Source organism: Gymnodraco acuticeps, unplaced genomic scaffold (assembly GCF_902827175.1).
Source record: "Gymnodraco acuticeps unplaced genomic scaffold, fGymAcu1.1, whole genome shotgun sequence".
Classification (NCBI taxonomy): domain Eukaryota; kingdom Metazoa; phylum Chordata; class Actinopteri; order Perciformes; family Bathydraconidae; genus Gymnodraco; species Gymnodraco acuticeps.
Genome location: NW_022992193.1, coordinates 241206 through 266357, shown reverse-complemented (window position 1 = coordinate 266357; position 25152 = coordinate 241206). Strand labels below are relative to the sequence as shown.

The following is a 25152-nucleotide window of genomic DNA, read 5'->3' as shown; positions in this document are numbered from 1 at the left end:
CACACACACACACACACACACACACACACACACCACACACACACACACACACACACACACACACACACACACACACACACACACACACACACACACACACACACACACACACACACACACACACACACACACACACACACACACACACACACACACACACACACACACACACACACACACACACACACACAGTCAGGGTCAAACCTCGCAGAGACTTTGCGTACATGCGATGCAACCAAACAACAGACAGAAATAACAATCAGGCAGAGCTAACGGGAGAGTTGCTCCACAAAGGTCATACGTCAACGCTGAACTTGAGATGGCCAATAACAAAAGAAAATCACAGAGTAGTAGAGAGAAAGGTCAGCAGGATGGAAGTGATGATGCTGAACTTTGGGGCGGGAAAGCTAGCCATTTGGAGTTCGGACCTAATAAGAATATCTCCTCCACTTGCCAAGCGATGAGGCGGCGCCCTATTGATCTCTGGGAGTTTCCAATTTGTCAGTGGCAGGCAGCTTATTAGAATCTGTCAGCCAGCCTAGCTTCTCTCGACCCTCTGCCCTTTAGTTGGAACTACCGATATAATTACAACCCAAAATATTCTAATTATACCATATAGGAAGAAACAACCACTAATTGAAGCCTTGAAGCCTGATTATGGGTGCAAATGTAATCAATGACCTTGGTAGTTGTGAAAGAAAGTGTTTGTGAATGGAGATATCTGTAGGGGCTTTATTATAAATGTTACCTGAACCCTGACACAAATGTTTTTTAATCTATTTTACAGTGACACAAATTTTGGTTTACTGCACTGTATATCGTAATGTCGTCATCTCAATAGTTTTTTTCATATAGAATTGAAAGTCTTAATGTTGTAACCTTTGAAGCAACTAATGGGAATTTAATTTAGCAAACCAACAAAAATATGTATTTACTTAATAATAGTAAATACTACTAAGTATTACATTTGAATTACCCATATTTGTCTTTAAGCATTGTTCGTTTTTTTCTAAATAAATAATGAAATGTTATCCACAGCAATATACAGTATATATAAATATTTGTGTATATCATTAAGACTTTTCTCAAATATATTGATAGTTTTCTACGTACATTTTTTTACGATGTAATGTCTTGAAGTATTATGACATTTTGTGTGAAATATTACATTTTATTTTCAATGTTAAAACCTCGACAAAGCGCTCTCTTGGCTAACAAACACGCTATATAAAGACATGCAGGTGATATTTAGGTTTGATGGGTGATCTTGGGAATTTCTTCAATGTATTCCTTCTGCTGGCAGGAGATTGAAACGAGGGAAAGGAAACAGATAACTGCAGAGAATGTTCACGGTGATGGATTATGCTGCTTTGGCAGATTTCAAGCTTTTGGAAGGCCAGCAAATTGAAGAGGAATGGAGGAATTCCCTCTCTCCAACACCAGAAGTCCATTAAAAACTCCTCTCCTGGTATTGAATTTAGACTTTGGGCATGTAGCTTGTTAATAAACAACCCTGTGTGGCCACATTTTAGCAGCTATGTTCTCTCGCTGAACAAGTGAGATAACTGACGGGCATTTCTCCCAAAGTCTGGGTGTTTTCAGTTAAGCCCCAGTGACAGACCATAATGCGTGCCTGCCAAGTTAATGAAGAGCATCAGTTGTGCCGGGCAGTGCTTTCTTAGTGTCAGTGGAGTTTATGCACAATGCGGGGCAGTGATTTATTGCCTTGTTGTTGCGGTGCATCCATCACCGGCGCCGGCAGAATGGAATAAAATGGCAGATAACTTTTGATAGAGCCATTTAGAAATGTAATGCTCAGGTAATGTGCTTCATCAGGTGGACATATAACTTCCTGCCAGTCTGGGAAGATAGCTTACAGCTGAGGAGCAACAGGCAATTACCTGCCACTTTGCAGTAATAAGGGTCTATTTTCTACCAGGGAGGCCTTCGTGTAATGGGAAAAAACACACAGAATACATTCCAACGACTTGTTCTTTTCTCCGAGAAGATACTCTTTTTGCTGTGAGTCTTATCGCTGAGCTTCTTGATTACTGGCATCATTTGCTTTCCAAAAATAGCACAGAGGTTAATGTCACCAAGAGGCCACGGGGAGCCACTTTGAAATGCAAAAGTGTGACTGGTGGCTACATTTAATTAGGTCTGAGTCTTCTAATTGCTAAAGATGATGTGAGAGGATGTGTCCGGTGGCTGCTGTAAAAATGAAAAACAAATCAGCGTGGATCACTGTGTCTGCGAGTGGAGTGCGGCTCAAATCCCCACGAGCGCAGAGGAAAACAAACCAAAGCTGGAGGACAGCCCGTGGCATCCCCCCCGCCCCTACCGGCAACTCTCAAAGGATGACTTCGCTCTCCAAACACTGGAGAATTTGATGAGCTGTCATGCTTTCAGACACAATTTGAACAAAGGACTCTGACAACTGGCAGACAGACGAAGAGGAATGAAGAAGGAGAACAAAGAGGGGTAGGGGGAGATAAAGAAAACAAAAAGGGAACGCAGCTCAGGTGGTAAGAAATAGAAAAACGTGGTAAAAGTGTTTACCTCCAGGGCCGTGAGGCGTTCCAGAAGGGGTTTGGCTTCGTCCTCCTCTGATTGGCCGACGTCAGGATCGTTTGGTTGCAGCTCCGTAGGATTCGACGGCGGGGAGCCATTTTCTCCCAGGCCCTCGTACTGTTTCCGCACTTCCTCTGAGAGTTTATCCTGAGGCACAGAGAAGAAGAAAAAAGGAGGAAGGTTAGAATTTGGCAAGTAAAAAACCTGAGCAGATGGGATGAGAAGCGTTCAGAAGTGAGGTATGACAAATGTTTCAGGGACAGGATGGGTAAGGAGCCGTGAAAGGCAGGAAATCGGAGGGAAGGAGAAAAGGGGGAGAGGATCAGATGGGCAGACAACAGGGAGGCAGCTCCAACAACACAGCGCCAAAACATCCCCTAATCCCTAATCATGTTTCACTTGTTTTCCAAAGAGTGGCAGTGACCTTGAAGGCTGTCATCTCCGTTGCATTGTGGGGATCTTTCGCTCTGTGTTGCCGTCTCTATGCCAGCTATCCGTTTCCTTTTGGGGTTAATTTTTTCTTGGCATCTGCGATAACAAACTATTGGTAATAATTGGACGCTAATTAGCTGCTAGCACTGACATGCAAAAGGAAACTCTCAGAATGTCCATCCTAAAAGTACTTCAACATGTATTCAACATATCCAAACATTAATTCAGTCATCATTATCTGTACAATTGCTTTGGTTTATGATAGGCGAAAAGAAGCAATTAAAAAACATCCCCTTAGGCCATAACGTCCTATGAAGGTCAGTATTTAATGCATTCTCTATAATAAGCTAGTGGCCGTGACCACCGTTCACAGGTTGAACATGTTTAGGAGTTCATAGCAGTTCATTTAAAAACTGGATTTTCCACTTGAAAACTCTCAGATTGTTTCATTTGAATAGCTGTTAAGGGCCTGAAGAGGTGGAACGTTTCTACTATCTCACAAGAAAAACAGCAGAAGTAGAATATTAAGATTTGAAATATTCTGAAATATATACATTTTCATTTTAGTGACCATTGCCTGCTTGGGACCCGATACAAAAGTAGCACCTAATTAAAAGACATGTTAGAGGCCTGTATTGAACAAGAAGAGGCAACGATTTGAGAAAAGTCTGAAAGAAAGGATCTTTGCTTCAAATGAGTTATCGATAACATCCTGCACACACACTGAATTTCTCATTCCGAGGCGAGCTTTGACAGGTAGATGTCCAACCTAAAGATATATAGGTGTATGTGATGGATAAAAGCTGAGGTCAGCAGCACTAATGCAGCTCGTCTTTTATATATCCAAATGCAGCCAGAACAAGATCTCCTAACAGGAATTGGAAATAATGTCCTTGAGAGTGCTTTGTTTTCAGCTTGATCCAATCTCCTCTAAACATATATTAGGTGTTCAATCTTGCTTGATTCCATCAGACAATCCAGTTTGAGGCAATTCTTTAAAGTCAAGCTTATAAGTTGGCTTTTTGTTTGCTAGCCAGGGCAGTCTGCAGTTTACTTTGAGAGGCTGCTCATCAGATGGCGTTAAAGGGCTCCGTAATAATCTCCACAGGGGGGGGGGTGGTGGGGGTGGAGTGGGAGAGGGGAGGAACTGTGTCCCTCATGCTGCCCTTTCAAGTTATTGAGTCTGTCTGCTGAACACACAGAATAATACAGCTGCAGCAGGAGCACATCGCTGCAGAGGAACGGGTGGTGTTACTCAGATATCTCTTTGACTGATGAACACAGAGGCGCACTATCTCTGAGTAAACACACACATACTGTACATCAGTGTGGGAAAATAACAATGCTCTTCAGCTGAGAAAAAAGATCTTCTTGAGCATCATTTGTGTGTTTGTTCCATTAAGGGTTGACATCGGTAATAAATCAAAACTGTATTCCTGTATATGTTCTAATCTTAGAAAGATATACAGGTCTAAGGCATGCTGTGGAAAAGTACTGCTGCGTGCTAAATGGTAACATCAGCATGCTAACAATGACACCCTGTTATTAGATAATAATATATAACTAATTATCCCTGTTATTTACTGTATGTAGCAAAACAAAAACAAGTCTCTTGTTCAAGTCGTTCTTTTGTCTGTGTTATATAAATTCAAATGTAACATATTTGGCATTTTAAGACTTATTATTAATTGATTAACCAAGAAAAAAAGTTACAAGTTAAAGGGGCCCTATTCTGCTAATGTTCAGGTGTATATCAGTATGTAGTGTCTCTACTTTAAATAGTCCTCTTTGGCTGAAGTTCAGGTGTATATCAGTATGTAGTGTCTCTACTTTAAAGAGTCCTCTCCTTGTAGCCTTTATTTAACAAGGTAAAATCCCATTGAGATCAATGATCTCTTTTTCAAGGGAGACCTGCAGCACATTGGATACACATAAAAAACAACAGAAAACCAAAAGGACATCAATACAACATAATTACAGGGGTACAAATTACAACCTATTCACAATAACAGGTATCAAATAACATTTCATCTATCCGAGCTTTAAAATGATGCAGGGGAACCAAAATGCTCAGTTTATAAAAAAATGGCATAGTGTTCCAAGCTAGAGGAGCAGCACACATAAAAGCTTTAGTACCTAAAACAGTCCTAGCACTTGGCACATGTAATAAAAACACATCCTGGGATCTCACGCAATTCTGTCATCATCCTGTTGGACCCGTCTGTTGCATTCGACACGGTGAACCATCAGATCCTCCTTCGCACTCTCCAAAAACTTGGAGTTTCAGGCTCTGCACTTTCCCTCCTCACCTCATACCTCAAAGACCGTACCTACAGGGTAACTTGGAGAGGGTCTGAGTCCGACCCTTGTCAATTAACTACGGGGGTCCCTCAGGGCTCTGTTCTTGGTCCCCTCCTCTTCTCCCTGTACACAAACTCGCTCGGATCAGTCATTAGCCCGCATGGTTTTTCTTACCACTGCTACGCTGACGACACCCAATTAATTCTGTCCTTTCCCCGCTCAGAGACCCAGGTCGTCGCACGCATCTCTGCTTGTCTAGCTGACATCTCTCAGTGGATGTCTGCTCATCACCTCAAGCTCAACCTTGACAAGACTGAGCTGCTTTTCCTTCCGGGAAAAGATTGTCCCACTCTTGACCTGACAATCAACATCGGCACCTCAGTTGTTTCCCCGACTCAGACTGCAAGGAATCTGGGTGTGACCCTAGATAACAACCTGTCCTTTACTGCAAACATCGCTGCTACAACCCGTTGCTGCAGATACACGCTTTACAACATCAGGAAGATACGTCCCCAGCTGACACAGAAAGCGACGCAGGTTCTGGTCCAGGCTCTCGTCATCTCACGCCTAGACTACTGCAACTCCCTCCTGGCTGGTCTACCTGCATGTGCCATCCGACCTCTGCAGCTCATCCAGAATGCAGCGGCTCGTCTGGTCTTCAACCTTCCTAAATTTTCCCACACTACTCCGCTCCTCCGCTCCCTTCACTGGCTTCCGGTAACTGCTAGAATCCACTTCAAGACACTGGTACTAGCGTACCATGCTGCGAATGGATCTGGCCCTTCCTACATCCAGGACATGGTTAAACCGTACACCCCAGCGTGTGCACTACGCTCTGCATCAGCCAAACGACTCGCTGCGCCCTCGCTGCGAGGGGGACCCAAGTTCCCATCGGCGAAAACACGTGGGTTTGCTGTCCTGGCTCCAAGATGGTGGAATGAGCTCCCCATTGACATCAGGACGGCAGATAGCTTGCACATCTTCCGGCGCAAACTGAAAACTCATCTCTTTCGACTCCACTTCGAGCGTTAGAACTATTAACGAAGCACTTTTATACTAATAAAGGACTGGCTTACCTAAAACCAGTTGAGTAGCACTTGAAATGTTTTTGCTCTATGAAGCCTGATGTACTTATATGATTCTGTTTTCTTCAAGTTGTATTTTGTTGGACGAACGCACTTATTGTAAGTCGCTTTGGATAAAAGCGTCAGCTAAATGCAATGTAATGTAATGTAATGTAAAGAGTCCTCTTCTGCTGATGTCCAGGTGTATATCAGTATGTAGTGTCTCTTCATGTCTTCATGCTTTAATGTTCAAAAAGCTCTTCATTTTTCTCATACTGCCTGTGCAGCAGCACCTCTTTTCACCCTCTGTCTGAAACCAGAGCCCAGTCTGCTCTGATTGGTTAGCTGTTGTGATTGGTTTTATATAAAAATGATTGCTGACAAGTATTTTAAAAGATTCAGTTTGGGTTGAACCCAGGTGCTCAGAGTGGAGAATATTTACAGTATGCTTCCACAAAACACACCCTATTCTACTTCCTATCACCCCTGTTGTTCTGTTTTTCAATCCACATAATCTTTTGTTGTTGTGGGGAACCCAGAAAAGGATTACTTTGTGAGCACAGAGACTAATATTTGCATATTGACACATTGTATTCATGTCACATACATTTCAGAGCGAGCTGTCTAGTCATAACCCTCAGGGCAATTTACAGCACATCAGCCTTTTATCATGGCTGTTAATAACACGGTTCACCATCCTGACATTTAAACTTATAGTGCTCGTTTTTATATTCTGCCCGCACTTATTTGCACTCGTCATTCCTGAGTTCCTGCCGTCTTTTATTCACACTGATGTTTTATAAAGACACTCTTTTTATTGCAAACTTACTTTCCCATAAATGTACTTTTCCTTCTGTTCCCTGGAGACGTTTTGCTGCTGCTTTATGAAAACTTAAAAATGTTGTGTGTGGTGGTGGGTAATACTAAAAGAAGTAATTTCAGGTCTACAAATGAAAGCTTCACACAGTAGGGAATAGTTTGCTGTAGTTAAGGCTCTCAGACAAAGCAGTGACTAACACCTGTGATGATAAACAGACTGAGGCAACAGCGTTTTAGAGCTGCAACGTCCTGACCCTGCTTCAGAGATATGTGTAATCTTTCTCCCAGCAGCTATTTATCTTATGTAATCGAGTAAAGCACCTGAGCTCAGTCTGGCTTTACTCACCACTGTCTGAGCTGCGGAAAACGATGAGTGAGATACAAACAAAGAGACAAATACGAGAATATGTGTCATTAGTAAACATATAGGCAGGGGTGCACATAACTTATTTGCCCTGGTTCTCAAAGGAGCACCTGGAGATGTTGCTTGGTGCTCATCCTTAAAATGAAATAAACCGTAACCTTTGAGGGGGTCTTGACTTTATTTGCCAGACACACGGCGCTGAACACACACACAGAGGTGCACACAGAACACACATGCAGAGGTGAACACAAGACAACATTAGCACGACCAGTAATCCTACAAGCTGTCATCACTACCCTCCTGACTGTTCTCCTCACTGTCTTCCTCTCTGTCAGACATGGTAGCTGATGATGTAGGCCTACTTCTTTCTCTCTGGTTGAGTCTGTGATTAGCTGCTTGCATCCACAAGTCAACAGCTGGGTTTGGGTCGAAAGTCTCTGTTGTCATCTTAGACAAGTGGATGTAATCAAATAAGTATGTGAACATAACCAATAACCTACCATAGCCAATAACAAATTCATGTAACTTATTTTATTTTTGTTGTTCATTCATATCTTATTTTACCTTAACATGTATTTATTTATGCATTTTTTTTCATCTCTCCAGTTTTAAACGATATGTCTGGTTTACTGTCCTATAGTATACATTTGAATGATTTCAAACCTGTTTATCCCAATAATTATAAAGGAGTGCCTTGGAAATATGTGTTTACATAAATTGTGATCAAAACGTTTGAGACCCACTGAGATAACTAGACTAAAGTGAACTATCTAAACACTCAGAGTCCTTTACCTCACTGAGCTGTAGTTATCAGCCTCAGTCTGACTGGAGAGGACTCTCCCTCCACATCATTGTAGAAACATCTTCTTCTTATATCCGTTAGAGCAGCTAGCACCAGATTCTAATAACAACAGCGCCGGAACCGGTGCACCCTCCCTCGCTCCCACGCTCACTCGCACTTTGGCTGTGAGCTGCGGGCGCCAGATAAGCCAACATCCCCCACTTTCATCACTTACAGCGCCCATCGTACAGGGCAAATGAAACGTGTAACCGGGGTGAAAAGGGTGTTACATTTACTTAATTATGAATGTTGTTACATCAAGGCCGAAAATTAGGATGAGCACCAACAGTCAAAAATGTTTTTTTCCCTCCACAGATCTGGCGCCCTAGGCGAACATCTATAACGCCAGTGCTACGGGCCGGCCCTGAGTTCATATGCAACTCGCAAATATCTTTCTCTCTCTCCTCTCTTCTCTCTTTTCTCTCCTCTCTTTTCTCTTCTCCCTTCTCTCTCTCCTCTCTTTTCTCTCCTCTCTTTTCTCTTCTCCCTTCTCTCTCTCCTCTCTCCTCTCTTTTCTCTTCTCCCTTCTCTCTCTCCTCTCTCCTCTCTTTTCTCTCTCTCCCTCTCTCTCAATGTTGGTACGCAAATGCGCCTTTTTTCAAATGACCCGGTGCTCTTTTTTTGGCGGAGGTGCGCATGCGCACCTGCGCACCAGTTATGTGCAGCCCTGCATATAGGCTCCTTTACACTTTCAATTTTTAAAGGTCTCCTATTTTGCTATTTTGAGGCATATATTATGGGTCTCAGATATATAAAAATATATGAAAAACATGTCTGTGAAGTGTTTTGCTCAAAATACCAACAGATATACCAACTATTTACGCCCTATTAGAGAAGTGCTGATTCTGGGTCTAAAGCTAAAGGGAGGGGGGTATCTGATCAGGAAAATTCTACCCAGATACTGAGCTAAATGCTGCCGTGATGAAACGCCATATGTTCAAAACCACATCAAGAATTATTTCTGAAACAGTATGGAGCTCAAATGCTTTTTCTCTTGCGGGTTTACCACAAGGTGAGTTCCTTTCTATATCCTGCTTTTTAAACACATGTGCTCTCCAGTAAAGGTTAGCTCTGAGTGTTAGCGATGCTTGCTAATGTAAACAAAGACCATATTACTTCCAAATCACGTCAGGCATTGTTTCTGATAGCTACGTTTCTGATAGGGCCGTGGGCGTAAAGCCAGCCCACATTTCAGATATTACTTCATATCGGACGGAAATCTGGATCAGCTCCGTTGTACCCCCGTTTTTAGAGATTTGGGTACGGAGGGAAAGAGAGAGGGTTTTGTTTTCTGACACTTTGTGGGTTCCCTGACACACCGGGGACACATATTTATGTATAAAAGACATAAAAAAGTGCATTAAGCATGATAGGAGATTTTTAATGTTTACCTTGTAGGCCTTCATGATGTCCACAGTGTCCACAGCAGTCTGCTCCACAACGCCCTGGTTCTGCAGCAGCGTCCGCACCGTCTCTTCCATCCTGCACACAGGACACATATCATGGTTAAAACATCGCAATATCTCATTCATTTGGAAGACTTCTTGGTTCCACACAAGTCTCCAGAAGCTGTGGATTATCACGAATAACCGGGAAATGCTTTCTAGTAGCATGTTTTGGCCAAAAGCAGTTTTAGGTAGCCACTGATCATTGATACTATGGTCCACACGTGCTTTGTTGTTAATTTCCCCTGCAGAAGAGCCAGTATGAACCTGCACGAGGGTTATTTAGATTTATAATTCCTAAAATGACCCGATGCCAGAGCCCACAGCTACTTCAAAGCAAAAGCACCAATACAAACATCCAAAATGGTATCTATCTTCAAGCTGTTATGACAGCTTAAAATGAGTCATTGCAACCTTGAATTGGGATATTTATTTCTGTTTACACTTTCCATAAGCATACAAACACACACAAACCGAATGGGACTGATTCAGTGCCAACTATGCTAGGAAACCCTTTGTCCAAATGACTAGATTGAGAACGAAATGTGCAAACATAGTACTTACTGACATATTGTCTGTGATTGTATAAGAGTGTGTGTGTGCCCAGCCGTGTGTGTGTCTGCTGATGGCTGGAATTAAGTGCAATCACAGCAGCAAGCACCGAGCGAGTGACCTTGACCTTCAAGTCGAGGACTGCTCTAAACAATCCGAGCTTCTATTTTGTGCTGCTAACGCTGCAAGCTGCATGCAAAACAGGTGGCAAAAGTGCAACGGGAAAAATGCTTCTGCCTATTTACATCTGAATGAATAAGAGCCACATGCTAAAACTGTGGAGGGAACTTAGTATTCTGATTCTGTACAAATAAAAAGCAGAGTCCCACAGCAGCAGATGACTAAGATGATTTTGGAGCCAGAAGGGTTCATGCTAACGTAAATGATCAGATACATTCACGAGCTTCAACGAGGTTGGGAAGTGACAGCCATTGTTAAAAAAAGGAGACACAAGAAAGGCTTTGATATAGTCAGGTGGGAATCATCCACATTTTATGACATTATTTTTGTACTGGTTTGATTCGTGACAAATGGAAAGGATTTTAATCTTTGCACATGTCCCGCATTAGCAAGCAAATCACGTTTTTGTTTTACATTAAACTAAGAGAAATCAGCAACACCATTATTATCACCTTGATGAAAAAGCCTATTCTAACCTTGAAGGAATAGTTCCACATTTTGTCAGTACGTTAGCCTTAGCTGTGGCAGGCATTCTGTGTCCTTAGCTTAGCATAAAGACTGACAACAGATGCTAACAGCTAGCCTTGCTTTGTGTAATGGTAATAACATTTGCATAGCAGAACTTTTACATGACATACATTAATAAGTCAGCTGTTCTTTCAACAGTTAAAAAGAATAACTTCATTATTCACTTAAATTGATGTTTGATTGATGATATATGATATGATCAATCTCATAAACTCATGAAACTTTTGTTACAATAACATAGAGAAATGTAAGTGTGCGCCCACATACAGTATGTTTGTGTCTACATGCGTGCACAATATATAATTTTAGCTAACAAACTTATTTAATATAGAAATTGTATAATTGTTGAATATTTGCATGCAATTATTTCCCCTAGACTTCTGCTTTCAGATGTATTTATTATGTATTATTAAAACCCATTATAACCCAGTGCAAAGCAGTTATGTAATAAAATACATGATTGTAGTATATGTATATAGTCTTCAAGCTCCAACCGGCCCTTTGAGTGCAACCAAAATGATTAAAAAATGTTTCAGTCAATTTATTGAACATGTCAGAAACAAAACATACAACAATAATAATAATAATATATATATTTATTCTTTCTTTTTTTCTCACTCATAATAATAATAATGACAAAGTACAACAAAAAAAAAAAAAAAAAAATTATAATAACAATTCTCAAATGGTCTCTGTCATGTTCAACAGGGGCAATAAGAAGCTTAAGAATAACTTTTCTGGTCCTACCCCCTCTAGCATACATTTTCCTAAATAAAATATTAGGTCATCGTCATCAGCGACATGTTTAAATCACACTGTACATTTTACATCTAATATGTAATATTCCTTTCCTCACATACTTATGTATATATAATATCCTGCTTTATATTTTGTTACTTTAAATTTATAATTCAACATGTATATTTTCTACTTTTTGGAATGCTATTTTATTTCTATTGAGATGTTTACATTTTGGAATGTGTATTTCTTTTAATTTGTATTGTACAATGCCATGCTGCTGCAACACAAACAATTCCCAAATTGGGATCAATAAAGTAATTCTTATCTTATCTTAATGTGGCCCGCGATAAAAGTTGACACCCCTGCTTTAACCCATGAAACACATTAGGAGTAATAGTGTTGCACTGAATCAAATCATTTCAATAGTGGCATGCATATGTTTTATATATGCTTGTCTCTTGATTGCCTGGCAGTTTTGCCCTGACTGTGGGAGAGAACGAGGGCGGGACGATGATAGCCTCACCATCTGTCCGGGCTGAGCCATAAAGCCGGCTGTAATCAGACCGCTAGCTGAACACAGGAAGAGGCTGGCAGATTGCTCCTGCTTTAAACGCTGGCCTTAATCAGCACAACGTACAGAGCAAAGAGGACGTGACATGCACAGCTTTGTAGTCTGCGAAACTGACACGGGGTCAGCCTGCAGCCCACATGGCGAGTGAGGGGGCAGGTCTTGGCCTGAGGGGATTTGGGCAGGTGACCACCTACAGATTTAGCCGGAGAGTGTGCTCCTGTTGTGTTTTGTGAGGACACTCGCAGAGGTGAGCATGCGTTTTACTCAATGATAAATCCCTGGCGATCTTGGTTTGATTCGCTGTGAAGTGACAAAAGGAAAGACTCTTTGCACATTTCCCGCATTAAATCACCTCCTCCTCTCTCCAGACCCAAACACATCGTTTTGTCAGTGTGACAGAAGGGCTTATGCTACTCATCAAAACAATGCCAAATAGTGAATCATACAGAAAGGGAATATCTTCTTCAAGTCCTTTACACATTAACAGTCCAAGTATTTGTACAAAAAAGAGCATGTTTTGTAAACTGTATTTGGACTACCAGGACAGTTTTCTTTATAAACCACACCACATCATTATCACCTTGATGAAAAGCATTTCTAACTTTAAGGGAATAGTTCCACAAACTCTTAAAACTCTTTGGTCCATTTAACATATTTCCATGTACAAATAAAATGTCTAAAAAGTGTGTGACCAATTCCTCTTAGAGAAATCGTTTTAGAAAAGTCACATATCACCCTCCTGTTAACTATTTTGTTATTGTTCAGTACCAAGCTGCCAGCATAGGAAATGTTAGATGCATATAAATATGTAAATGTGGGGAAATTAAACCTGAAATTAGAAATAGCAGAAATATCATTAGGCAAGCCAACAGATGGGAGTACAAAATTATTCTAATGCATGAAAACATCTGCCAAATGAGCCAGGGAAGCAATCAATGCAGAATCCAATGATATGAGCATTTGCTTTCATAGCCGTGGTCACACACTCACAGCTGTAACTTCCAAACAAACTTCCAGAGTGACCTTTGCATTACGGAGGCAACTCTTCCATGCCCGATTGCTTATGTTGTGGCTGGAGGAGGAGGGGGAGGGGGACGTCTGGCGTGGTGCTTCAGCTGAGGCTTTTTTTGAGGGGTCTGTGTGATTCATGCGCACCTGAAAGAGACCCTTTGTGGTTCTACGGACCACAAAGTGCTGCCTCGCCCTCCATATTGCTTTCATTTCAAAGTCCCATAAAGCACAGATGTGTGGCATCTCAGTGGACACACACTGGTGCTTTTGAATAGCTCTGGCTTTGAAGTGGTAATCGGAGAGAAAATGTACTTATTCTGGTTGAAAAATGGAAAATTGTGGAACTTGCTGATTCGTTATTGCTATTTTTAATAGTGTAGCCATGAGGAGTTTAAGCTTCAAATGTATTGTTTCTAGCTCTGTAGTTCAGTTAAACTCCCTGAACTACTTGTTATCATCTCATTTTCTTTGGCAACTCATGCAGAGCAACACAAATAACATTGCTTTGGATAATTAGCCCAGTAATCACTATCGATGTTGCACTGATTACCAACAAACTGCTTTTACGGTATTTGTTTTAAAGCATTACAATTCATTGGTATTGGTAAAATAGCTTTCTAAAACCCATCCAAAATTATATTTAAATAATGAAATCCAAGCAGTAAATCGGTCCAAATACAGAATGGGACAAGTGTCCAGAAAAACATCCCATCAAATAAACAGTTCTATTTGTCATTACTGTGAAATTCAGCCTCCTAAAACCTATTTATATGTGAGAGAGGGAGTCTGCTAAATGCATTTGATGGATGGTCCATAACTCTGAGATGACAGAGCATTACTTTACATAAAAACATAGTCATGCTCAGTGTGATTAATCTCAAAGTGCTCTTCAGTGACCTATTGAAGACATCTTTCAGGGTAGGAGGAAGGACAAGAGAGTGTGTGTGTGTGTGTGTGTGTGTGTGTGTGTGTGTGTGTGTGTGTGTGTGTGTGTGTGTGTGTGTGTGTTGAAGGGATGTATGTGGAGGCGAAAGCAAATTCCAGGCTCCCCTGACCCTCGCGCAGCATGAGCTGAATTTAAAATGTGGCGTTCGTCAGCAGTCCAGGAAATACAATTAAGGGTCCAATCAATTTTCAGCCTGAGGTCTGACGGTCTTCAGCTTTAATGTGACGACAGAGGGTAAAAAAACTTGATGCATCATCACAATGCACAGTTAGAGGTGAAATACTTTGAAAAGTAACAAGTGCAAAAACTTCCTCAAGTCAATTGTCACAATGGAATCAAACGAAGGAGCACACTATTTCTATTCATTGGAAACTGTGCTCAGCTCAATGACAAATTCCTTCACACGACTACAAATGATGAAAGGACCTCAAACCTCTCTCAAAAGCTGACAATCTGAGCTCAAAACTTACCCCTTGTTAAGTTTCTCTCCATTCTTTGTACCTCCGTTTTTGCGGAAAAAAGCCAGCAACACTGTGTAAAAGTCCTTGAGCTCCATATGGAGAGACATCCGAACACACACTAGACACTATTGCAGTAATGTAGGTCTCCAGGCTAAAATAGGCCATGCAGTCCTCATATAAGCTTGAGTGCTTTTTCGCTCAATCGACAGACAGCATGGTGTGTCCCGTGTCAGCCTGACAACACATCTCCCGTTTTCTTTTTCTCCCGAGTGTCATTATCCGCCATTGGGCTCTGTGTAAAGACAGTGATCTGGCAGGCAAAGACTTTCCCATATGTCCCATGTTAAGCCGTCTCCAAAGAAAAAGAAGAGCCCCCTGCTGGGTGCCTTGGATCAGCAAAAGGACTGGATGAAGCACGGCTAAAGACAGGGATTCCCAGTGTGTGTGTTTGTGTGTGTGCCTGCAGTCATGTGGTTATTCATTGGTAATTAAGACACTTTCTGGAGGAGGCTGCATGCCAGGACACTTACTGCATGATCAGAGATCTCTGCACGCCATCTCGGATTTCTACCAATCTTCTCTGCGAATGTGGCGCTTTTCATTCACGCTCGCTTGTTTATTTTAGTTATCGCTTTCCTGCCAATTACTTCCTGAATGCTCGCATGTTTCAGGAGTTGCCCCCCCCCCCCACCTCTCCCTGCCTTGGTTGGATATCTTGGCTGCCAGCATTCCTTGGCAGCAGCTTTTTAAGAGACACTGTGTATTATTCCTTTATCACAGTAAACTTAAAACCAAGGCTCCGTATGATAATAGTAACATAACAACCATGGTAACTTGCTTAAAGGTCTCCTATTTATACCATATATTATGGGTCTCAGATATATAAAAATATATAAAAAACATGTCTATGATGTGTTTTGCTCAAAATACCAAACAGATCATGCATTTTAGACATCCCTCATATCCCTCTATTTCAGCCATGTTAGAGAAGGGCTGATTCTGAGTCTAAAGCTTTATAAAACAATTATAATAATACTTTTTTTTTAAGAGGGGGCGGAGCTTATGCTGAGTATCTGATCAGGAGAATTCTACCCAGATACAGCTAAATGCTGCCCTGATTGAACACCATATCATGTTCAAAACCACATCAAGGATTATTTCTGAAACAGTATGGGGCTCAAATGCCTTTAGGACACCTTTAAGATACACTGTGTATTATTCCTTTATCACAGTAAACCTAGAAACAAGGCACCTTATGATAATAGTAACATAACAATCACTTGATTAAGTTCCTGCATGACATCTTTCAGATCAGAGCGAAAGATGTACAGCCTCTTAACATTTCACATTATCAGGACAGAAGCTCCAAAAGGATGGAAGTATCAGTACTCTCACTTTATCAGAGCTGTCAGAGGCTCAGGTTAGCCGAGACCCTCTAATCAGATTTGACTGGCGGTGAACAATTGGAAAAATCTTTAAGCTGCTGGAATGATAGAGGGAGAACAATCACCTGGTTGTAGCGGCTGAATTGAGGCTATGGAGGGCCAGCTGCAATCTCCTTATCTGAATCCTCAGCGAGGCCCTGCCAAACTGTCCGTTTTGGCCAGAATATTCCATTCTTCTACTTTTAACGCAAATCACTTACCCACCGGGTGATTTCCTAGCTTAACACAACGCTAAGCCACCTTATCCCCTTAGAGCTGAAAACATGCGAGGAGATCCTTCCTCAGACGTGACCTAAATGAAGAGAGCAAACTAAGCGAGACACTTTTGGTGAAAGGCTCGTCCAGTTTATAGCCTAGAGGACAGTTAGGGTTGTAAAAGTCACATGCATCAGTCATGCATGTTACAGCGGGGTAGCATTACAGAGGTCCTTGCCCTCATGACCGCTGACTCTACTCAGCGACCTTTGACCTCTTCAACAGAACACACATGTCAAAGAAAAAAAAGATCAAGAGGGCAAAGCATTTAGTATTTACTGACAGTCATATTTCATTCCAGTGTTTTTGCTGTGAAAAGAAAGGACTTCAGGGTCGTTTTACACACTTAAAACTGCAAATTAAAAAAATGAATGAAAACTTTCTCCATAAATGTCTTAACATGTTGAGAACCAACGAGCAGAGGCGGGAAGTAGCGGAGTACAAATACTTCGTTACTGTCCTAAATACATTCTTCTGGTATCAGTACTTTACTCCACTACTTCTTTTTCTGACGCCTTTTTACTTTTACTTCTTACATTTTTAACACCTGTACTTTCTACTTCTTACATTTTTAATACCTGTACTTTCTACTTCTTACATTTTCCAAACAGGCTGGTTACTTTAGTTTGAATGTGTGTTTGGTGGCGTGATCATTATTATTTAGAGTCATTGCGTGCCTATTGATTTGAACACGATCCGTGTATCCATCATTTCCTGGTCTTCTCTAAAGAAGAGGGACCAATGAAAACGTTGTCATGTTGCCATGGAAACATTCATTAGCTAACAATGACATTATTATTTAAGGGAGGTCAGGTACTCTTCAAAACAGCTGCTAGTTATGGGTACTTGTTACTTAAGTACATTTCAAAGCCATACTTCTTTACTTTTACTTGAGTAAAGAAGTTTAGTCAGTACTTCTACTTTTAAAACACGTATTTTTAAACACGAGTATCTGTACTTGAGTAAAGGATGTGTGTACTTTTACCATCTCTGCCAACGAGGAACAGTCAGTTAAGAGCGTCAATTAAAAAAAGAAACATATGGAGGGATTCTGTTTTCAAGATTTCGTTTTTTTCCCTTCATCCGTCCGTCTACATTTGGTGTGTGCAAATTCATGATGGCCGCCCCACATGTTCACCTCTGGCCAAAGGAAGCAGTTAACAATGAGGAAGCCATCGGTCCTCAAAAGCATTTGGCTGGAGACTCTTCCTTTATCTCCACAATGGGTTACAGGCATACGAGTTCCACATGTGAGACGGAGACAGAAGAAGACATCCCGGTGGGAGACCTTTGTCAGACAGACAGCATGGAGTCCATTACTTACACTGGGAAATATTGATAAATCATAACGGTAAGTTGCATGTTGCACTGAAACAATAAGTCAAGAGCATTATTGGCCACTATATTCATAATGGAAATATTTCAAAAGGTATGCGATGCACAGATACAGAATGACCTTACACTGAAAACCAGACTTTAATTAAATGTCAACAAATTACACAAAGGAAAGCAATAATATAATATTAGGTTTAAATACAAAATAATAGGTTCCACTTAATACTATTGCTTTCAACTAACCTCATAGACACTGTTTTCACACATACATGTACATATATCTAATATGTATATAGGACCCAAATATGTATATATGTTCATTTTAATGAATTGCTTTGAATCAAGTTACTTAACTGTATATTTTTATTTGTATCTTTGATTTTATTAATCTCTAATCTGTGTGAATCAAAGTCAACTTTATTGTCAATCTTTCAGTTTGTGTATACAGACAGAGAGATCGAAATACCGTTTCCCACAATCCCGAATACAAATATATATATAAAATATATTGTATATCTGTGCTGTCCTGTTTTTCATTCTTACCCTGTTGCTGTTAAACTACTGAATTTCCCCACAGCGATTAACAAAGGTCCATCTTATCTTATTTTATACAATTATGTGGAAACTGTTAACACATTTAATAAAACAGTTTTTCAGTGTATGTGTCGACCACAGCAGCTGCCAAACAACCAGATCCATACTGCAACCATGAGGTCAGTTTGATTGACATGCTGTTTGCCTTTAGGCTACAATCACAAGCCAGAGAGAACAGGCCAGCTATCATGATGTGAGCAGGGATGCCCTACTTCTGCAAAAAGCTTGTAATCTGACCTCTTTCGGCCTATAAACATCATAACCAACGTGCTTAATCCAAGGCGGAAGTTAGTGGGCTGGATTGTCTGACATAGTGGTAAGTAAGTGAACAGACTTTTGTTCTCAAAGAAGATTGGTACCACTACTTGGGCTGGTAATTTAGCACAAGTGATAGAGTAGAAACAACCCAAATGAAGTTCAATCAGACATAAGCCCCAAGTTAAAGAGAGGTTCTGAAATGGACTGATAAATCCTTTTAAATATGAGGTGCTCCCCAAAATAGTCCAGACACCTATTATCTATTTAACAGACCCTCGTCCCCCTATTGGGCATGAGTAAGGAAGTGACTTCAAAAGAGTGACCCCCCCCCCCTCCATCCTGTTAATGACCGCAGATGTGTCATCTTGAACAGGGGCCCTGATTCATCCGGCTAAAAAAAGGGGGGGGGGGGGGGGGGTGTCACATTTAAACACTTGGTTGGTCCAGGCGTGGCTTGGATGATTAGAAGAGAGGGCATTGATCTGTAAAAAAAGAGTGCAATCACTCTCTCTGAGCACTTTTTGCCAGTCCAGCTGTGCAATCCAGAGCAGTGTGGCGGTAATGCACACACATCAACACACACACACAACACACACTAACCACACAACACACACACACAAACACACACACCACACACACACACACACACACACACACAACACACACACAACACACACACACACACACACACACACACACACAACACACACACACACACACACACACACACACACACACACACCCACATTCACACACACACCACACACACACACACGACCACACACACACACCACCACACACACACACACACACACACACACACACACAACACACACACACACACACACAACACACACACACACACACCACACACACACACACAACACACACACACACACACCACACACACACACACACGAGTAATGTGCCGTAAATCAGCAGGCACCAGTCATCGTCTGCTGTTGTTGTTAGTCCAGCCGTAAGTCTCCCATATCCTTCCGCCAAGAGGGCCCTTCAAGACGCCGATGATTTCAAAGTCAAGTGGAGCGGGTCGGCTGTAAAACGCCATCGGTTTTGCTGATGAGCGCACATGTGTTCTGGGTGACAATGATCCAGGCACAATGAACTCAGGAGGAATGTATTTACCACTATCTTCAGCAAGCTGGTTTACCTCAAATGCCTTACGGAGAACAAAGAGGACAAATAAAGACGGATAAATCCGAGAATAACGTCAAAATATCGAACCTGAGCTTCAGTGCATGAGCAGACTTTTGAGCCTGACAAAAGGCCTCTTATTTTTCCCCTTTTGAGAAGTGTTTAATCTCCATAACAGGCTGAGGAGAGCGGGCAATAACAGTCTGTAAGAGGATAAGTGTGCTAAGCAAACAAACTGAACTTTTGAAAGGACATCCATAACATTCATCTGTCTGCAACTTACAAATTATTTATGTAATAGATCATATTCCAACTACTTGTATAGACTCTCCTTGCACTATTTCTATTCTATTTTATTTGTATTACTTGCACAATTGTATCTGTTTTATTATGTTGCACCGTTGGAGGAGGCTATGACCTAAGATTTTCATTGTCATATCTACACTGTAGCTGTTTACAAATGACAATAAAAGCCTTGAATCTGGAAAACTGCAGTGAAAACCAAACTTCCAAAAGGTGACGATATGGCTGCACATTACCTGAAAACCGCCGCCCTCATCTTCAGACCACGAAGGGCCCCCAGCGGCCCCCATGTTCCTGTGTGCTCACCAGGCATCCTGTCTGAGAGTGGTACCACAGGAAGAGGAGGGGGAAACGGACAAGGCCTCAGAGAGTCTTCGCTGGATAGACGTTCCAAAAGCACTGGATGGATTATATTTCTGCCTCCACACTTCATTTCTGAAACTTAAGTGCTGCTCCCAGTTGCATCTTTTCTCACTTCCATCCTCTCTTAAATGTCTTGCCCATATGGAGGAGTGGGACGTCCAGGGTGGGCTAAAGGAGGCTGCTGGAGACTCCCACTAATCTGTTGGGAGTTTAATGACGGCAGGCCATGCTAGTGCTGGTGAAGCCCCTGGGGGGGGGTTGACCCAAGTCAGGAGGGGGCTGGGCATGTGACCCACACCAGGATAAGAGCCCAACTGCGTGGGGGAGGGTATATGTGTGTGTGCACCTATGTCTGGAGCTAAATGGCCAGTCACTTGAGGAATGCAGACTTTCTGAGCTCAGCCGTGAAAACACGCCAAAATTGAGCTTTGCAGTGGATGAAAGTAGAACAAGAAAAAAAGCCAGTTGTTCCAGTTTGAACCCCTGCCAACAAAAGACACACACACACACACACACACACACACACACACACACACACACACACACACACACACACACACACACACACACACACACACACACACACACACACACACACACACACACACACACACACACACACACACACACACACACACACACACACACACACACACACACACACACACACACACACACACACACACACACACACACACACACACACACACACACACACACACACACACACACACACACACACACACACACACACACACACACACACACACACACACACACACACACACACACACACACACACACACACCTGTTTGTTTGTTGTGTGTGATAGCATACTCTAACAAGCGGCTCATTACCTTTGGTGTCATATCGTCACAGAACACATTTGTCTCCCAGTGCAAAGGCTATTAGTTCAATGCAAACCCTATTTGTGGCGATGGGTGAAAAAGCTATTTAACACACTCATTTGCATAAATGTTTGATATCTTTGGCTGGCTTTCATCATCCAATACTGCTATGCTTTGGTCTGATTTCACTTCCATCCTCATGATTCAAAGCACAACCTCAATTAATTAGCAAATCAATTGTTGCCTGAGGTCAAACACATCCAGGTCTATTTAACAGATGGGATGTCCACTTAACAAGATTTGCGGGCGTTATCTCCAAAGAAACATCGATGAACTGAGGTCCCTAATGCGCAACAAATACAAAGCTAAAATCAATCAGGAGATATGGATGAAGGTCTCGCAGTAGAGACACAAATAATGTCGCATATGAAGCAGTGCTTTTGGGTAGGAAGTAGAAATCTGGGCAAAGGTTCATGGGAAGACACTTGCTGGTGGCCTGGTGACCGAGTTCTCTTTTTTCTGGCTTGTAAGTCTCTAATTAAAGTGACCTCGCTGACGTCCCATCTGCCACCATGGCACGGAGCCACCGATTATTGGCTGTCATGTAAACATGCTAATCCACTGAAGAGCCAGGTACGAGTAAACACAATCATCCAGAGATGGCAAAAGTACACACATCCTTTACTCAAGTAGAAGTACAGATACTCGTGTTTTAAATACTCTGGTAAAATTAAAAGTACTGACTAAACTTCTTTACTCAAGTAAAAGTAAAGAGGCTTTGAAATGTAATTCAGTAAAAAGTACCCATAACTAGCAGCTGTTTTAAAGAGTACCTGACCTCCCTTTATATTAATAGAACAATAACGTCATTGTTAGCTAATGAATGTTTCCATGCTGAACAACGGCAACATGACAACGTTTCCATTGGTCCCTCTTCTTTAGAGAAGACCAGGAAATGATGGATACACGGATCGTGTTCAAATCAATAGGCACGCAATGACTCTAAAGAATAATGATCACGCATCAAACACACATTCAGACTAAAGGAACCAGCTGTTTGGGAAATGAGAGAAGTAGAAAGTACAGGTATTTGGGTTCAACATGTAAGAAGTAGAAAGTACAGGTATTTGTGTTCAACATGGAAGAAGTAGAAAGTACAGGTATTTGTGTTCAAAATGTGAGAAGTAGAAAGTACAGGTATTTGGGTTCAACATGTGAGAAGTAGAAAGTACAGGTATTTGGGTTCAACATGTAAGAAGTAGAAAGTACAGGTATTTGTGTTCAACATGTAAGAAGTAGAAAGTACAGGTATTTGTGTTCAACATGTAAGAAGTAGAAAGTACAGGTATTTGTGTTCAACATGTAAGAAGTAGAAAGTACAGGTATTTGTGTTCAACATGTAAGAAGTAGAAAGTACAGGTATTTGTGTTTAACATGTAAGAAGTAGAAAATACAGGTATTTGGGTTCAAAATATAAGAAGTAGAAAGTACAGGTATTTGGGTTCAACATGTAAGAAGTAGAAAGTACAGGTATTTGTGTTCAACATGTAAGAAGTAGAAAGTACAGGTATTTGTGTTCAACATGTAAGAAGTAGAAAGTACAGGTATTTGTGTTCAACATGTAAGAAGTAGGAGAGTAAAGTACTAATACCAGAAAAATGTACTTAAGTACAGTAACAAAGTATTTGTACTCCACTACTTCACACACACACACACACCCCCCCTTGCTTGGTACAAAGAGAACGACTTTGTCAAGTGAGACTGAAATCCTGTTAGTGTGTTGCTGGGTCCACCTTTGCGTTCCCTCAGGACTCACGGAAACATCGAAGACGGAAAATTAAAGCCATCCAGCATGATGACAATGAGCAACGCAACTACAATGAGAAGAGCTGAGTGAGGTGGAGAGGTTGGGAGAACGTCCGCGGCTCGATAAGCTCTTTTTGAGGACATAATGGAATCTTTGTCTGTCTCGCCAGAAGCCACCCGGCAACCATCCATCTGGGCGACCCCTGCCATTGCGACAAATTCACCTGTCTCCTTTGGGGACCTGTACAGGACCCAATCAGGGATAAGCTTTTCCCTTCTTAATAGAACTGCAGGTTACTCATACTGCTACTAATTCACCACTACAGTACATCGTAGCCCAGCCAGGAGGGAATGCACTTCACAAATATAGTCACTTTTTCCTGGCAAAGTTCCGAGGAGATACTCGTGTCTAACCAGCAATCCAAGGAGACGTGGAAAGGTGCAGCCGGCTTTGTTTATAGGTACAAAATAGCTTGAGACAGGTTTATACATGTCTCATTGATGATTTAAATACCTACGACTGAAGTCATGATATACGAAATGGAACATGCATCATCTCAAAAGGTCACAACCTGTATGGACTGCTGCTGGCATTAGAAACAAAGAGAAATTGGGTGAAACAAACTGCACGTATAAGTTGTTTTTCCAAAAAGGGTGTAAGGAAAATGAACATAAGTGAGAATCACCACTTACTTAAACTCACTGGAACATTTTGAATATGAGATAAATCTCTGCGAAGGGCTCTTAAACTTTGTATTCTTCCCTTGGCGGTGACTCTGCCCTCGTCTGCACTCCAGCACTGGGACCATTAAAACGTACAGGATTTTCCGCACCAACTTAATGAGAAGATAAGCAGTTAATGTGAAATCCTCTGGACTACCTTTTTTTTAAGTGAAGCACTGAATGCCTATCGCCTAATTAAGGCATCAACTCGGCTTCAACTCTGATCTGCCGTCCCTCCTCGTCACACTTCAGCGATTGTTTGAGCACTTAGGACCTTTCAAAATAATGCATCATCATGTATTTTGCTCAGGACAAGTGACTAAAAGAAAGTACTCTTGTGGAAAACAAGAGCCAGAACGCTGTATTGATTCTGTGCTGATTGCAGGAAATTGCTGCTAAAGGTCAATTACTTTTGGAGAATTGTTGTTTATTTGTCTGATCCATGTGTTATTAGATCTATATTTTTTGTATTTCTTTGGCATTTTATAAGAATGCGTACGGAGGAAAAAAGAGAGGGTTTTGTTTTCTGACACTTTGCGAGTTCCCTGACACACCAGGGACACATATTTATGTATAAAAGACATCAAAAAGTGCATTTTGCACGATAGGAGACCTTTAAAAGGCGGACCGCATGCGTTCAAAAAGTCAAGTACACTCTCTGCTTTCAGGCTCTTTTACCTGGAGAATTGCTGCTGCAGTGAAACCATCTGCGCCTGTCCCAGCTCCGACTCCTCCGTCACTTCCCGGAGACGCTTCTCGCTCTCCAGTCGCAGGCGTCGCTCTTCCTCTAGCTCGTGGATCAGCTTTTCTCGCTGTGGACACAAAACAAGAGCGTTGAGCTGGTGGCGTAAAAGGATCAACAGATCATCCCCGAGTCATATATGTTCCTTAAGTGTAAGTCCATGACAGCTTTTAATGAGTTGCTGGGGTCAGAAAATATCCAACATCCTGTCATTTCTCCTTAGCGGTGAAAGAAAATAAAAGAATAAGCGCATGGTGACATTTAAAGATCTCCCATCATGCTATTTTTAGGCATATATTATGCGTCTCAGATATATACAAATATTTAAAAAACATGTCTATGATGCATTTTGCTCAAAATACCAAACAGATCATGCATTTTAGACATCCCTCATATCCCTCTATGTCAGCCCTGTTAGAGAAGTGCTGATTCTGGGTCAGTAGCTAATGGCCTCGCCCCCTTTTGAGCACGGCAAGGCAAGTAGTGAGGTCTCCTCTC

At 41.6% G+C, this 25152-nt stretch overlaps 1 protein-coding gene across 5 annotated transcripts in view; it reads right to left on the bottom strand.

Annotated features, from left to right (window-relative positions):
* The window catches only part of LOC117539278 (nck-associated protein 5-like), a 150572-nt gene that overhangs the window by 37474 nt on the left and 87946 nt on the right, over positions 1-25152 (bottom strand). For 4 of the 5 annotated variants that reach the window (XM_034205316.1, XM_034205317.1, XM_034205319.1 and 1 more), the window contains 3 exons: positions 24591-24724; positions 9784-9874; positions 2560-2718 (listed from right to left, as the gene is read on the bottom strand). In XM_034205316.1, coding sequence (XP_034061207.1) covers positions 2560-2718; positions 9784-9874; positions 24591-24724 — 384 coding nt within the window. Of the gene's footprint in view, positions 1-2559; positions 2719-9783; positions 9875-20408; positions 20874-24590; positions 24725-25152 lie in introns of those variants that run through there. The other variant, XM_034205318.1, reaches the window with a different exon arrangement.